We start from the raw sequence: 15,238 nt of genomic DNA on the forward strand, positions 1-15,238 counted from the left end.
GTCTCATATCTCCTCCTCCTGCTGTGTCCCTCCTGCTGCTGTGTCCCTCCTGCTGCTGTGTGTCCCTCCTGCTGCCAATGTCCCCTCCTGCTGTGTGTCCTCCTGCTGCTGTGTTCTCCTGCTGCTGTGTCCCTCCTGCTGTGTCCTCCTGCTGCTGTGTTCTCCCTGCTGCTGTGTCCTCCTGCTGCTGTGTGTACTGTATGTGTCCTCCTCACTGCTGCTGTGTCCCTCCTGCTGTGTCCTCCTGCTGCTGTGTTCCTCCTGCTGTGTGTCCTCCTGCTGCTGTGTGTGCTGTATGTCCTCCTGCTGCTGTGTTCTCCTCCTGCTGCTGTGTCCTGCTGCTGTGTTCTCCTCCTGCTGTTGTGTCCTGCTGCTGTTGTGTCCTCCTCCTGCTGCTGTGTCCCCTCCTGCTGTGTCCCCCTGCTGCTGTGTCCTGCTGCTGCTATGTCCTCCTCCTGCTGCTGTGTCCCTCCTGCTGTGTCCTCCTGCTGCTGTGTGTGCTGTATGTCCTCCTGCTGCTGTGTCCTCCTGCTGCTATGTCCCTCCTGCTGTGTCCTCCTGCTGTGTCCTCCTGCTGCTGCTATGTCCCTCCTGCTGCTATGTCCTCCTCCTGCTGCTGTGTGTGTGGAGGTGGTGGTGATAGTGGTTGGTGGTGTCAAGGCCAGGGTGTGATGGCTTAACCTGACACCCTAGTGACGCTGGCGGTGTGTGATGGACTAGATCAGGTGGGGCACTACTTACCTGACAGCTTGTAAGATTCTCCCTTCGTCAGTACCTGTAGGAGGGGTGTTGTGGGAGGGGTGTTGTGGGAGGGGTGTTTCTAGGAGGGTGTTATGAAGGGGGTATTGTGGTAGTGAAGATGAAAGTTTCAATAGATTTTTCTTCCCTCACTTCACAATTTACACTCTTGAAGTTCATCTCGTATCACAAACAGACGCCAGTGCGAACTGAAGGCTGTCGAACGCTCGTGTAACATAATACCCATTCTCGGCTATCACTGCGGCGCGGGATAGAGGTGCACGCCAGGCGATGGTGAATGCTCGTTCAGGCGCTGGATGGATGAGCTGTCAACACCTCTATGATGACCGCTGAAGAAAAATCACAAATGGTGGGTATTTATTTATTTTACTCTGAAATGTGTTTTATTTTGTTTTATTTTCATCGTGTTTTATGTTTTATCGGGGACCTCGTCGTGGTGGTTTATAGACTATGGTTGTTAGTAGCGAATTGCAATGCCTCTCCCAGCGCTGACGGATGCCCTTCTTCGTCTTAAATTATGGAATTACCTTCTAGTAGGCGGAGGGTGAGGGGAACGGAGTCGTAGTAGTTAGGGGGCCATATTAAGGAGGATTGGTCTAACAGTCAGTCAGAGCAGCACGTTTACCCTCCTCCTCCTCCTCCAACCATCCCCCACACCTCGCACTTTTTACACTTGCTTACTTTTTTGCACTAAAGAGCTAGTTTCTTTGGCCTGGAGGCCAAAAACTTACTCAGAAAAAAGACCCCACAAGACTTAAAAGGAACACACACTTACACACACACACACACACAGGTGGATTAAATATACCTGAGTCCAATTGTCTCCCGTCACGGGTAAAAACAGAGAGAGAGGTAGGCGTAAAGCAGACTTAGTAATTATAATGCTTTTCTTGGTATCAGGTTAATTACTGTAGTTAATTACGTGTTATGATGGGAGATAATTAGATAGTGTATGAGGGGTAATTATATAAGGCTAAATTTTAATACGTATAGAGAATAATTGAATAGGTAGATAATATAATATACAATAATAATAATAATTTCTAGAAGCAGGTCTTAAAGTTTTCATTTACCGAAAATAAATGATAAAATAACTATAGTCTTAATAGATAACAATGAACAAGATCGATAGTATATTTATCTTAATAATAATTGTCTCCGTTTACATAACACGTAAATATATGATATAATACCTTAAGGTTACATTGAAAAAATAATTCTTAAATGTTTCTCTACAAAAATCAAGTAAAATGAAGTTAATGAATATTGGATTTGTTATTATGAAGAATAATTTTTTATGTATTATGTCAAGGATGAAATAAGATAATTGTATAAGCAAGTCATTCATCCCGCTCAGATTTCCGCCCGCCCGTCCAACTTATCAAAATTAATCAAGGAGAATATTTCAAAAATAAAAAATAAGTATATCATTTTTCCTAAACATGAAAGGGTTGTAATATACTAATCAAAGAGATTAGATGTTAATTAATGTCTTAATGTACTGATAAAAAGAGGAGAAAGAGAGTTGCTCCCTCCACCTCCGCATTGCCATTGACGACTGGGAGGCCTGGCGGGAAAGCGACCTCCGCCCTTCCCTGTTAATGAGGTGGATACGGGCCTAAATACTCTCTATTTTTGCCTAATTTTCAACATTCAATTCTCTATTTGTTTCTGAACTATACTTGGCGTGAAGTCCAAGTCAACAAATTCCTTCTTTTGGCTGAGAGAAAATATTAGGGAAAATAAGACTGCATAGAGGCAACAGCGGTGGTGAGGTGCCATGTCCTGGACGCTGATTGGCTACTCATATGTGGGAGGAGCCTCGAAAAGCGCGCGCATTGCTTCCCGCCGTTCTATAAATCCCTTGGTCATAACTGCCGTCATTATTATTTCCTAATTACACTCGTCCTGGCAGTTTGCAAGTTGGTGGCAAGTTGGGTAAGAGGCAATGGAGTGTTGAATACGGCTACTGTACCACGACACCAAGAGACTAAAGTGACTTACTGAAGATAGTGCGTCCGAGATACTACGACTGTGTATAGAAAGTAAACACTACCAGCTCCCAAAGAACCTGGAGAATCGCTGTCAGAAACACTACAATTATGACCACACTCCAGGACCACAGAGCAAGAGTGAGAGCTTCAAGAACGTCAGCACTGTGTGTCACCGTAAACTGGACCTTCTGAGCGCTGAAATTATTGTGTTGACTCGCTTAAGAACTCGATAGCGACGGAGAGACGAAGAGGAAGCAAGTAAGTGTTGTCTCAAGTGCTGGAGGCTTTTATGGGGGTCACCTGAGTACTGACTGTGAGAACAATAGACGTCAAGTATCACACCAACCAGAGTGACAACAACGGGAAGAAAAACAACAGTGTGACAACAACGGGAAGGAAAACAACAGTGTGACAACAACGGGAAGAAAGTGTAAACGGCCTTCTTCGGGTATAGATATTAACTAGGACAAGTACCGCTTCTACGGCCAGGACAAGTACCGCTTCTACCACCAGTACCCAGACGTCTTCAGTACCAGTAAAAAAAAAAACATATCTACGAGTATCCACTGCCGGTGGTTGACTTATTGTTGCATATATATAATTTAGTCACGTTTGTCGACTAACTATCGCCAGAAATACCAGTGATAAAGTGATAAGAGAAGCTGTACTCTCACACTATCAGCGATTAAGACCATACGGTGATAACTACTACTACTACTGGTGCTACTACTACTACTACCGATACTACTACTACTATTACTGCGTCGTTGATACCATCCATCTTATACGGTCATTACTACCACAATTACCAGCGCTACTAACCCTACCACTACCTGCAACCATATCACCACCTCTACCACAATCTTCAACGTTACCGACGCCCATCCCATCACAACCACTACTACCACTACTTCCACCACCACTGCTACCACTATTACTACCCCAACCGAATCTACTACCACCACTACTCCCACCACCAGTAGTCCTCAACCCACGACGACCACAACTACTACCACCAGCAACAGTCCTCAGCCCACAACTACTACCACAACTACCACCCCTACCACCACCATATTCGGCGTGAGCAGTAGCATGGCGGGCGGGTACCTCGGCGGAGCAGGGGGGTTGGGGGCGGGCCTCCCTCCCCTCCCTACCGAGATCCTCATGGACGAGTATATGTTCGGACGACGACGACAGGTGAGCTAAGCTAATTAACGTCATAATTATACAGGTGAGAAAAATCTACAGGTGTTTATAGGTAAGTCTCATGGTGGTATTTAATATTAGAGAAACATAATAAAACACAAGTAAAAATTAATGAAGGTTGGTGATACAGGTAAGACTAATTAGTTTTATTATACAGGTGGTAATTACACACACAGGTAAGGTTTGCTCGACGTTAATTACCATAGAGATAAGATTCATTAATGTAATTATTTACAGGTAAGGGTAATGAAAGTGTTATGTGTACAGGTGAAAAATTAATTAAGGTGGACACTCAAATGATCATGTCTCTCTCTCTCTCTCTCTCTCTCTCTCTATCTACATGTCTGTCTGTCTGTCTGTCTCTCTCCTTCACTAATATTGTATTATTGTGCCTATTCGTCCAGTACCAATCCGCTGAGTACGATGACTTAATCCCTTGAGTACACTGACAATCCTCGATTACAATGTCTTAACCTATTAAGTATAATTATATTGTACTCAGGGGTTAAGTATTCGTACTCAGGAGATTAAATTAACATATACAAGGCGTTAAACCATCGTACTCAAGGAGCTAAGAAATCGTACTCAAGGGGTTTAGAAATCGTACTCAAGGGGTTTAGAAATCGTAATCAGGGGTTAAACCATCGCACTCAGTGGGTAAAACCATCGTACTCAAGGGGTTAAACCATCGTACTCAGTGGGTAAAACCATCGTACTCAGTGGGTTAAACCATTGTACTCAAGGAGTTAAACCACTATATTTTAGGGTTGTAAGCGATCAATTCGGGGGTATCAAATGTCTCAATTCCGTTTTACGAACCTGTGTGTGTTCAGAAGACCCATACAGTGTGTCTATATACGATTGAAAGGTCCACACACACACTATTAACGTCTCCTATACACAGGCAACACACTATTAACGTCTCCTATACACAGGCAACACACTATTAACGTCTCCTATACACAGACAACACACTATTAACGTCTCCTATACACAGGCAACACACTATTAACGTCTTCTATTACACAGACACACTATTAACGTCTCCTATACACAGACAACACACTATTAACGTCTCCTATACACAATTAACGTCTCCTATACACAGGCAACACACTATTAACGTCTCCTATACACAGACAACACACTATTAACGTCTCCTATACACAATTAACGTCTCCTATACACAGGCAACACACTATTAACGTCTCCTATACACAGACAACACACTATTAACGTCTATAAACAGACAACACACTATTAACGTCTCCTATACACATACAACACACTATTAACGTCTCCTATAAACAGACAACACACTATTAACGTCTCCTATACACATACAACACACTATTAACGTCTCCTATACACAGACAACACACTATTAACGTCTCCTATACACAGACAACACACTATTAACGTCTCCTATACACAGACAACACACTATTAACGTCTCCTATACACAGACAACACACTATTAACGTCTCCTATACACAGGCAACACACTATTAACGTCTCCTATACACAGACAACACACTATTAACGTCTCCTATACACAGACAACACACTATTAACGTCTCATATACACAGACAACACACTATTAACGTCTCCTATACACAGACTCCCCCCACCCCTTCTTCTCCCTCCACCCCCCACCCCACCCCACCCCCCAGAATCTAGACTAATCTGAACTTTTGAACTGTCTTTCTGATAATATGTTCAACTCATCGGCCGGTCATGCTCAATGTCGAACCCGTGGACTATAAGTTTTAATTTGAGGAGCTCTCCACAACACCACGGTGGCTATGTATAACTAATAGCTAATACTTGACTAAAATATCGAACCAAGACACTGGGGTTTTGTTAACGAAGAGCTTACCCACTTTACCACAGCGACCCCCATGTGTACTCGAAGCTATAATAATTCTTTTAATTGTAACTAACTCTCTAAAAACATCGAACCAAGGTACTGAAGTTGTCTAGAACGAGACCAATTACCACAACACCACAGCAATGACTCTGTATACTAACTTCCTCTAAAAACATCGAACCAGGGTACTTAAGTGTCTAAAATGAAACCAATAACCACAATACCACGATTATTCCATCTCTCAAGTATCTGTTTGTCTCTTGGTCAGCGTCGGAACAGGACGACCTTCACGGCCCAGCAGCTGAGTGAGTTGGAGGCGCTGTTTCAGAGGACACACTACCCAGACGTGTTCCTGAGGGAGGAGGTCGCCTGCAGGATCAACCTATCTGAGGCTCGAGTACAGGTGAGTTTTATACTAATTAGATCACCTGAAGAACAGCCTCCCTAGTTAAATATCTTAATGTTAACCTAATCTAACCTAACCTAACGCTAACCTAACCTAACCAAACCAAACCAAACCTGAAGCAATAGACTGATACATTATTCTGTCCATAAAAGCTTCGGATCCATGAGACTGAATCCCTAGGTTCGTGGTTCAGTGGGAGGCGAACGAGCTTTAGTAGTTATCTCTATATAATCATCACTTTACTTCACATACATTTATCATCATTATGTCCTAATTCCTCGTTTATAGTATCGTAGAGCAGTTAATCGGTGTTGGCCAATTCCTTATATTTATCGGGTTTCTCCATCTCTCTTCTCTCCCCTCCCTCCCTCCTTCCCCAATCCCTTCCTCTCCCTCCTTCTCACTCCATTCCAAAGCCACACCATGTTCCCCCTCCTCCCCTTCCCCTCTCACCCTCCTCCCTCTCACCCCATTCCCCACCTCCAATAATCTCGTATTTTAGGAAAGCTCAAGGAAATTTTAATAATCTGGTAAAACTTGTCTTGCTTTCTCTCTCTCTCTCTCTCTCTCTCTCTATTCAATCTAATTTAGCGGAGTCTCTCAGTCTGCCTCGCTCTTTTCACGCTGGTAGAGGTGAGGAGGGGGCGAGGTGAGGGGGTGAGGAATGAGGTGTAGGTGGGGGGCAGGAGGGGGAGGAGGAGGAGGCGAGGTGAGGAGGTGAGGAATGAGGTGTAGGTGAGGTGTAGGTGGGGGTGCAGGAGGGGGAGGAGGAGGTGAGGAGGAGAAGTGGGGGAAGATTGACATAAATATAGACGACTAAACTATACGTGTTAATAAGTAAAGGAAGATTGATGAATATATTTAATTAGAATAAAACAATAGACGAAATAATAACAATAGACGAAATAAATAAACTAATATAAAAAATAAACATTACTAAAGTGAATTAATTAATATAAATAAATAAATTAATATGTAAATAATAAAAGGTAAATAAATAATAAGAATAATATACTAAATTTACTAAGAACGGAAAATAAATCAATAAATTCGGTTAATAAATAAAATAAAAATATAGATAAATGAAAATAAATTGATGATTACAGTAAATAAATTAATACATCGGGAATATTTTATTTATTTTATTTATTGTTATTTTATCATTTGGATCCCTTATAAATTTCTATTAACAACTGAACCATTATAAGAGGTCCCTTAAGACTGCCTACAACATCAACGAACCATTAATTTACCCTCTTAAACCATTAATAAAATCTCTACTATTATTTAAAAATACCTTGACCCTATTAACAACATCTGCATCCCTATTAGAAATCCCATTACATCACTATTAACACCTGTCAACATTATTTAAAAGCTTCTTACACCATTATCGACACCTGTACAGATGTTTAATGACTTCTTTATGGTGCCAATAACACATGTGATTCCATTAACCCATTAAAACCCCCCATTAATAGGATTTATACCTTGATTTAAAACTCCATTATACCATTATCAACATCCGAAACACCATTTAACCCTTTGAAGATGATGGTTTAACCCTTAGAAAACGATGATCATTTAACCCTTTAACTATTATGGTTTAAACACCTCATGAGGCTGCTAACATCTGCGGCTCCATTCTCTAACCCCATTATGTCACTGTATCAACCCCATTAGCGCCATTAACCCCCCGCCCCCCTTTTATCATCTCCCTCTAGGTGTGGTTCCAAAACAGGCGCGCAAAATGGCGTAAACAGACAAGAATGCAGTTTGTCCAGGATGCTTGGCGGCTTCGTTACCTCGGCCTCTCCCCGCCGGCGTGGCTTACCCGTTCCCCGCCGCCGCCACCAGGTCCCGCCAGTCCCACGGCGGGGAGGGGTCAAGGGGCGCCTCTCCCTTCCCCACCCCTCGCTCTGCCGCCTAGCTCCGCCTCCGAAGCCCCAGTGGGCGGAGACAGAACGGTAAACTCCGCCCCTCGCTCCGCCTCCCCCGCCACTACCCCCCCTACTGATCTGACGACTGCCGATCGCTTGGCCGCTGCAACAAGGTGAGATACTCAACTGTCTCTCTCTGTCTGTCTGTCTCCTGTCTATGGCTGTCTATGTATGATATGTCACTATTAGCTGTCCATGTAGCATTCTGTTGTCAATATTCCCGTTCTTTTAGCTTTCTTTAGATAGCTGTTTCTTTCATAAGCTTTCTTTCTTGTGGAATCTGTCTCTTTGCTGTCTATCTTTCTTTCTATCTGTCCTTTTCGTCATTTTCTGTCTATTTTTCTATCTAGCTGTCTATGTCATCATTATTTATCCATATTTATTTTCCGTCAGTATCTATTTATTTAATTTTCCGTCTATTACATAACTGTTTATCTGTCTGTGTGTATATTCCACCACTATCTGTCTATCTGTCTACCTCTTCTAACTGACAGTATCCTAACACAACATTTCCTGTCTCCATAATTCCCGTCTCTCTAAATATCACATTCTGTCCAAAATAATTACTAGAACAATTAATCTCCCGTCTACATATAGCCCCTATAGCCTTCTGTCTAATAATTATCACACACTCCCTGTCTATGAAAATAACTATGTTCCCAGATTACCGTCTATTCATTTAACTGTCTCTGTCTCTAGGTTCCTGTCTATATATATTTAACTATCTATGTATATCTCTGTACTGTAGATTCCTGTCAATATCTGTCAATACCAATTAATACCTTGTACTCCCTGTCAACTTTGATAACCGTCTATTACTATAACCACTGTCTATTATCATACCAATCTGTCTCATATGCTCCCTGTTAATATATGAGTCTGTCTATTCCTATACCTGACTGTCATTTTATATACATATTTACACCTGTAGCCCACTGTCTGCCTACATTACTGTCTACCTATATAAATATCAATGTATATGACGGTCTTTATAACTATCAATTTATATAACTTTCTACATAACTGTCAATATAACTAATTGTTAATATAACTAACTGTTTATATAACTTTCTACATAACTAACTGTCTATATAACTGTGTATAGATAAGTCAAACTCTTCTTGTAACTATTTGTCTGTATGTCACTGTTTAACTGTTTAAACCATTAACTAACTGTTCAGAACACTTAACTCCTAACCACCTACACCCACCACTAACCAGTTACCAATTCTTCCCTCACAGTCTGGGGGCGGCGGCGGCAGCTTCCCTCAGATGGCGTGGAGAGGAACACCACGTCGGGTGTTTGGGCCCGGGCTTGTGTCCCTGCCTCACTCACGCTCCTCTACACGACCACCCCTTCCTGCCTCGCCTCGCCCTCCCCATGCACCTTCACCATGCCCAGGTATGTGTGAGTGTGTGTGTGAGTGTGTGTGTTTTGTGTGAGTGAGTGTTGTTAATACTGTATAGGTAGCGTGGCCGAGTGGTCTAAGGCGCTGGATTTAGGCTCCAGTCTCTCAGGAGGCGTGGGTTCGAATCCCACCGCTGCCAAGTGTAGTTTTATGCCGGGTAGGGTGAAATATGGGCATATTTCTATACGTCTTTTGCCTCTGTATACTTAGTAGTAATTATATGCCAGGATAATAATCAATTGGTGGATGGTCTTAAGGTGTGGTTAATGTTGACGACAGCTTCTACACCTTAACCCCTTCGTTACTGGATGCCACTATTAATATTCTTAATTGGCTAACGACACAGAGACACCCTCATACCCAAGGAGTTAAACTAATTCTTGCTATGGTGAACCTTGGACCGGTCAGCCTCGAACTAGAGAGGCATTCATTATTATTATTGTTATCACTGCAAGTGTGTGTGTGCGCGCGTGTGTTCTGACTCTACCCTACAAACATCATCATTTAATGTAATATTTCGCTACATGAATTATGAAAAAAACAAAAAATAAAACATAATAAATAAATTAACATCCAACAATTACTTTGACAAATAGTTTCCATGGTTGTTTTTTCTTCACCGTATTTACCAGTACAAGTCTGCGTTCCCGATCCAGGGTGGGAGTCGTCCGTCGTCGCCTGAGAAACGACCCACCCCGAGGGACGTTCCGGAGCCCCAACGACGTGACGATAGGGACGACAACGACGAGGAGCTCACGGTGACCCCTGAAAGTGACGATGACCTAACCCCGACTGACCTCTCCTCCACCATGAGCTCGGTTAACAAGTAGGATCGCGTCTTGCCTGCATTCCACCTTCAAGTTCTGGTGCCTCAGTGTATAAGGGAGGGCACAATTTGACCTCTGGTGCCGTGAGATATTGACCTGTGCCAATATGATCTGCTGCACTAACACATCCACGTGAACTAGTTTAACCTCAACTGAACAAACACCTCCACATAAATCAGTTTGACCCCCAATTGCTCTGATAAATACACCCTATCCACCAAAGGCACTGAGGAAAAATGATTGATTGACCCAACACCTCTGAATGGCACCAAGCAACAAGTTCAGTGATTCACATGACTCACCAAGCAACTCCCCATTAGCGATTTACCCATCCATGATTCACCAAGCAATTCCCCAAAAGACAAAAAGCACCAGCAAGCAAACAAGATCACCAATTCCCTCTAAAGAGCTATCAATCCCCAAACAATTTCCTTCACCATACAAACTTCCCAGAAAACATCGAACACCAAGATTAAATATTTTACTGTCCATAAATTCACCAGGTTACTCCATTAAAAAACAAAAGACACACCAAGTACCTAGTCTTCCTTGTAACACTCCTATTAACCACCACTTACCTGGTAACTCACCAGGAGACACCCCCCCCCCACCCCAAACGAAAAATAAATAAAATGAAGCACCAAGAAAAACCGAGAGAGCTATGTAATGTTGCCTTGTATTAGAACGTGACGTCACCAAAACAAAAACACCATATCGAAAATTAATTCAAACTTTCAGCTAAACCAAAGGCTAATAATAATAATAATAATAATAATAATAATAATAATAATAATAATAATAATAGTTTACTCTTGTATATCAACCGATGGGACCTTGACAAAACATATTGAGTTTATTGTAAATATTAGAATCACTTAGGAATTAGCTAGTATATTCTTGAAGCTTTAAATGTTCTGATCTTATCTGTAGATTAACTTGTCCGGCAGTGGTAATAGATAATAACATACAGAACATCTACAGATATTTAATTACATATACAGGTACAATCACAGGTGATGGGCATACAACTACAGATATACAAGTTCAGTCACCAACACAAATACAGCCATACATAAATAAAAACAGACACAACTACAGCTTCCCTTAATACATTCAGATACAAATACAACAACAGCTTCACCCACCCATTCACCCACCCACGGACAAGTTGAATCTCACTGTTGCTTAAATAGAATGGAGAACTTCCTTATCCCCCCCTAAAAAAAATAAATAATAATTGTACTAGATTAAAAGACAAATTTACTAGACGTTATAGATAGATGACCATTTGTGTTTACATTTAGAAATCCCGAGAATAGTAGACCCTGAACTATTTTCTTGTAATAAGGAATAGATAGGGGTTATATACTAGATGTCTTTGTTATTGTTTTCATTTTAAGACTTTCTCTTGCCTACAAACACTTAAACGGTGTCACAATGTATGAAATATATGAATAAATAAAAATGTCAACAGGATTTCTTGATCTTTTTTTTTTCTTCTATTTTTTCATCGATATTGTGTTGCTGTTTAATGAAATGAGTGTGAATGGATAGATAGATAGATAGATTGCAAATTGAAACATTTATATAGTACAGTATTGGACAAGAAAAACTAAATGCCTACTTAAGCTCATCCACTGAAAAACAATAAAGATGGTGGATGAACTAAACAAACTATAGTACGGATGCATAAACTAGCGGATGACAGAGAAGAATAGTGAAGATAATAGATAAGATGCCAGACTATATAATAAAATAGCTGACAAAATATTATATAATACTACAAGTACATTAAATATCTATGAACAAGGAAACAACCATAGACACTCACAATAATTAGTCTATAACACACAGGGGATTAAAACATTATTAGAAAAGTGAAAGTATTTAATATTGTTTACCTGAGACAAGGATGTGAGTTCATTTAGTATAGCTGTAGTATAGGGGTCAGGTAGGGGTCAGGAAGGGCCATGCTTAACCTACATAAATCACCGATACATTAGTGTTTAAATTATCCCAGGTCCTGTACACATATTTTCTAAATTAATAGTTTTTTTTAGATATACAGTATTTATAATTGTTATTTTGTATATTAGTGAGAGTTTTCTGCTTGTGATGTACTGTAGTGACAATATAGTATAATACATTAATACTGTATTATCTTCATGGTGTGTTTTAATGTATTATGCTTATATTATTGGCAATACAGTACAGTACATCACGTAGTACCATCATTTAACACAATACAATAATCTAATTTACTAATATAAACATGATTGGTTTTTTTATAGTGAGAGCAAAATGACATACAACACAGTTCTGCTAACTTTTCTTCTACGTGTTACAAACTCTTAAAATTGATTATGGAAGTATCAGAATGTACAGTAGTGTAGGTCGCCGGGGGCATCACCCTGCAGACACCCGCACCACATTTAACAAAAAGTACTTAATTTAATTTCTGATACCAATGATAGCAATTTTCATGAAGCGTTGTGGTGTAATTTTATGTTTTCTTTGTGGACGTGAGAGTATCGCTCAGACCGAGTGCCTCTGTTGTAAGGAAACAGGGAGCTGACGACAACACGCGCCAAGACAGAAGATTTTTGGAGGAATATTTATGGTAAATAATTATTTTTTTGAGTACAGTGCACATAGACATCATTTTAGTGTCATATGATCAAATTTTCACCATGTTTTACCCCGCAATTTCCCTCATCTTCCATACCCTAACACTATAAGTGATTTATTATTGGAGATACCGATAAACTAAAAAATAAAAAAAAATAAAAATAAACAATATACAGGTAATTAAAATAAAATGTTGTCATGTTGTTTTGATTACTTACTATCATCCAAAGAACATGTGGGAAAAATTAACGAAATCGAACAATTCCTTGTGGCATTAGCCGTCTGTTATCACCTTTTGGTAATGCTGTACCAGGCCTTTTAGCATCTAATGGCTTTGCTCACTATCCTTGGTCAAATTACCGGTAATTGTTCGGTTCGTGACCGTCCGCTGTTTCTAACTGAAAACTTAAAAAAAAATGACCAATTTTCACTGATTTATTAGAGGATACTGTATTATGTTGGGATTTTTTTTTTAAAATAGCTGAAATTATGTGCTAAGCTAACCAAACCTAACCTACTGTATATCGTAACTTGCGTATTATATAGAAAACTAAGCATTTACCCTAGAAAGTGAATAGAAGTGAAAGTAATCAGCTCACAAACTGTCTAAAAACACCCACCATAATTAATGAACCACTGACGCCCGCGCCTTGCACACTGCCGCCATCCGTTGTTCCCGCAGCCAACTATAAGCTATGTGGCTTACGCGGTTTTCGCCTTGCTTTCCTGTCTTTCTTCTTATAGTCTTTCTTGTAGTCCAAAATTAGGATGGCGCTACAGTCGTACTTCTGTGACGTCACGTTGTCGTCCGCATGTTTTCAAAATCTTGGACTACAGCCAAGAATAGCCATTTTATAATCAGTAAAATTATTGATGGCACCATTATATTTCAGTTTAACTTTGTTGTCATTGATACTAAGAAATTCGTAATTTTATTAAATAAAAAAGTGGATACCTTTTAGATACTTTTTAGAAGATTATGGATACGTTTTAATTTTTCCCACTGTCAACACTGTAGCCAAGACGCGCAGTTCAACGTGCCGGGTAGATCGCATCCCTGCGTTATTTGCAAGAGGAGAAAGGATACTCATTCATTTTCATCGGTTCCCAAAGGACAAAGATAAGAAACTTAAGTATTTAATCTCTTATGAGTTACAGTGAAAATGTGCAATTATATCTTGAAACACATTTCAAATAAGAGGCAGCAGCTTCGTCAGTCACTCCGACACGAATTTGACATAGATGGCAAAATGCCATTGACATTCCCATAAGATACGTGAAGAACTGTGAGGAGTCGCACAGAAATTATCGAGTGTGCTTTTTTTCCTATATATATATATATATATATATATATATATATATATATATATATATATATATATATATATATATATATATATATATATATATATTATGACAATTATGCAAGAGAAAAGATATATTTTTGGTGGTTTTGGGCCAAAAATTTGATTTTGCTGAAAATCACAGTATAGGTACAACTGAGCTTGCTGATTATGAATATGTGGTCCACGATTCGATTGCAGAGTAATTAGTGGCCAAAATGACCCTTGAAAGATTTTACTGACATTTTTCAATGCTAATTACTCATCAACTATGGGTCTCCAAGGTGTGATTTAGGGTTTGTGTGTTATTCTGAAAGTACTTATTTAGTTAAACCCCTTAAATTTCAATTCTGAGAAAAAAAAGTATATTTTGGTCAAAAATTTTGTAAGGTGTAAGACAGGGGTGTGAAACTCATGGCCCACGGGCCAAATGTGGCCCTTGGATGGTCAGGTGTGGCCCACGGGATGACGGTAAAGTATATCATCCCGTGAAATTATGAAAAAAATAGATAAATCATGTTTATTTCGTAAAATGAATTTTACATACTTAAGATCAGACAAACCCAAATGAGGTATTCCTGGTAAGCCAGGTAAGGCAATGTGTGAAGCTGTAAACTTCAATCCTGCAAATTTGTGATATAGCACTTGTGTTGGCCCTGAAGAGGATTCCTAAAATAAGAATTGGCCCTCGAAAGGTTTTGAGTTTGACACCACTGCTTCACATGGTGCCGCTGGCCGCTGGCATGATCTTTGCTGCCCGTCAGATACAGGAAGGTGCAGAGAACAGCGTCGTGACCTGTACATGGCTTTCAATGACCTAACCAAGGTCTTCGACTCGGTCAACAGGGAAGCCCT

The 15,238-nt window shown here is 40.3% G+C and overlaps 1 protein-coding gene and 1 non-coding gene across 2 annotated transcripts; both read left to right on the top strand.

The window, feature by feature from the left end:
* The first annotated feature begins 2,692 nt into the window (after positions 1-2,692).
* Positions 2,693-8,293, top strand: LOC121876566 (paired mesoderm homeobox protein 2-like). The gene is made up of 3 exons (XM_042381767.1): positions 2,693-3,950; positions 6,099-6,233; positions 7,961-8,293. Exons 1-3 carry the CDS (start codon positions 3,846-3,848, stop codon positions 8,291-8,293), a joined length of 573 nt encoding a protein of 190 aa, XP_042237701.1. The 5' UTR covers positions 2,693-3,845.
* A 1,349-nt stretch (positions 8,294-9,642) lies between these two features.
* Trnal-uag lies at positions 9,643-9,724 on the top strand. Its single transcript has one exon. It is a non-coding gene; the product is annotated as a tRNA-Leu (tRNA).
* Positions 9,725-15,238: the final 5,514 nt, after the last annotated feature.

The sequence above is a fragment of the Homarus americanus genome, unplaced genomic scaffold, assembly GCF_018991925.1.
Source record: "Homarus americanus isolate GMGI-L3 unplaced genomic scaffold, GMGI_Hamer_2.0 scaffold28, whole genome shotgun sequence".
Classification (NCBI taxonomy): Eukaryota; Metazoa; Arthropoda; class Malacostraca; order Decapoda; family Nephropidae; genus Homarus; species Homarus americanus.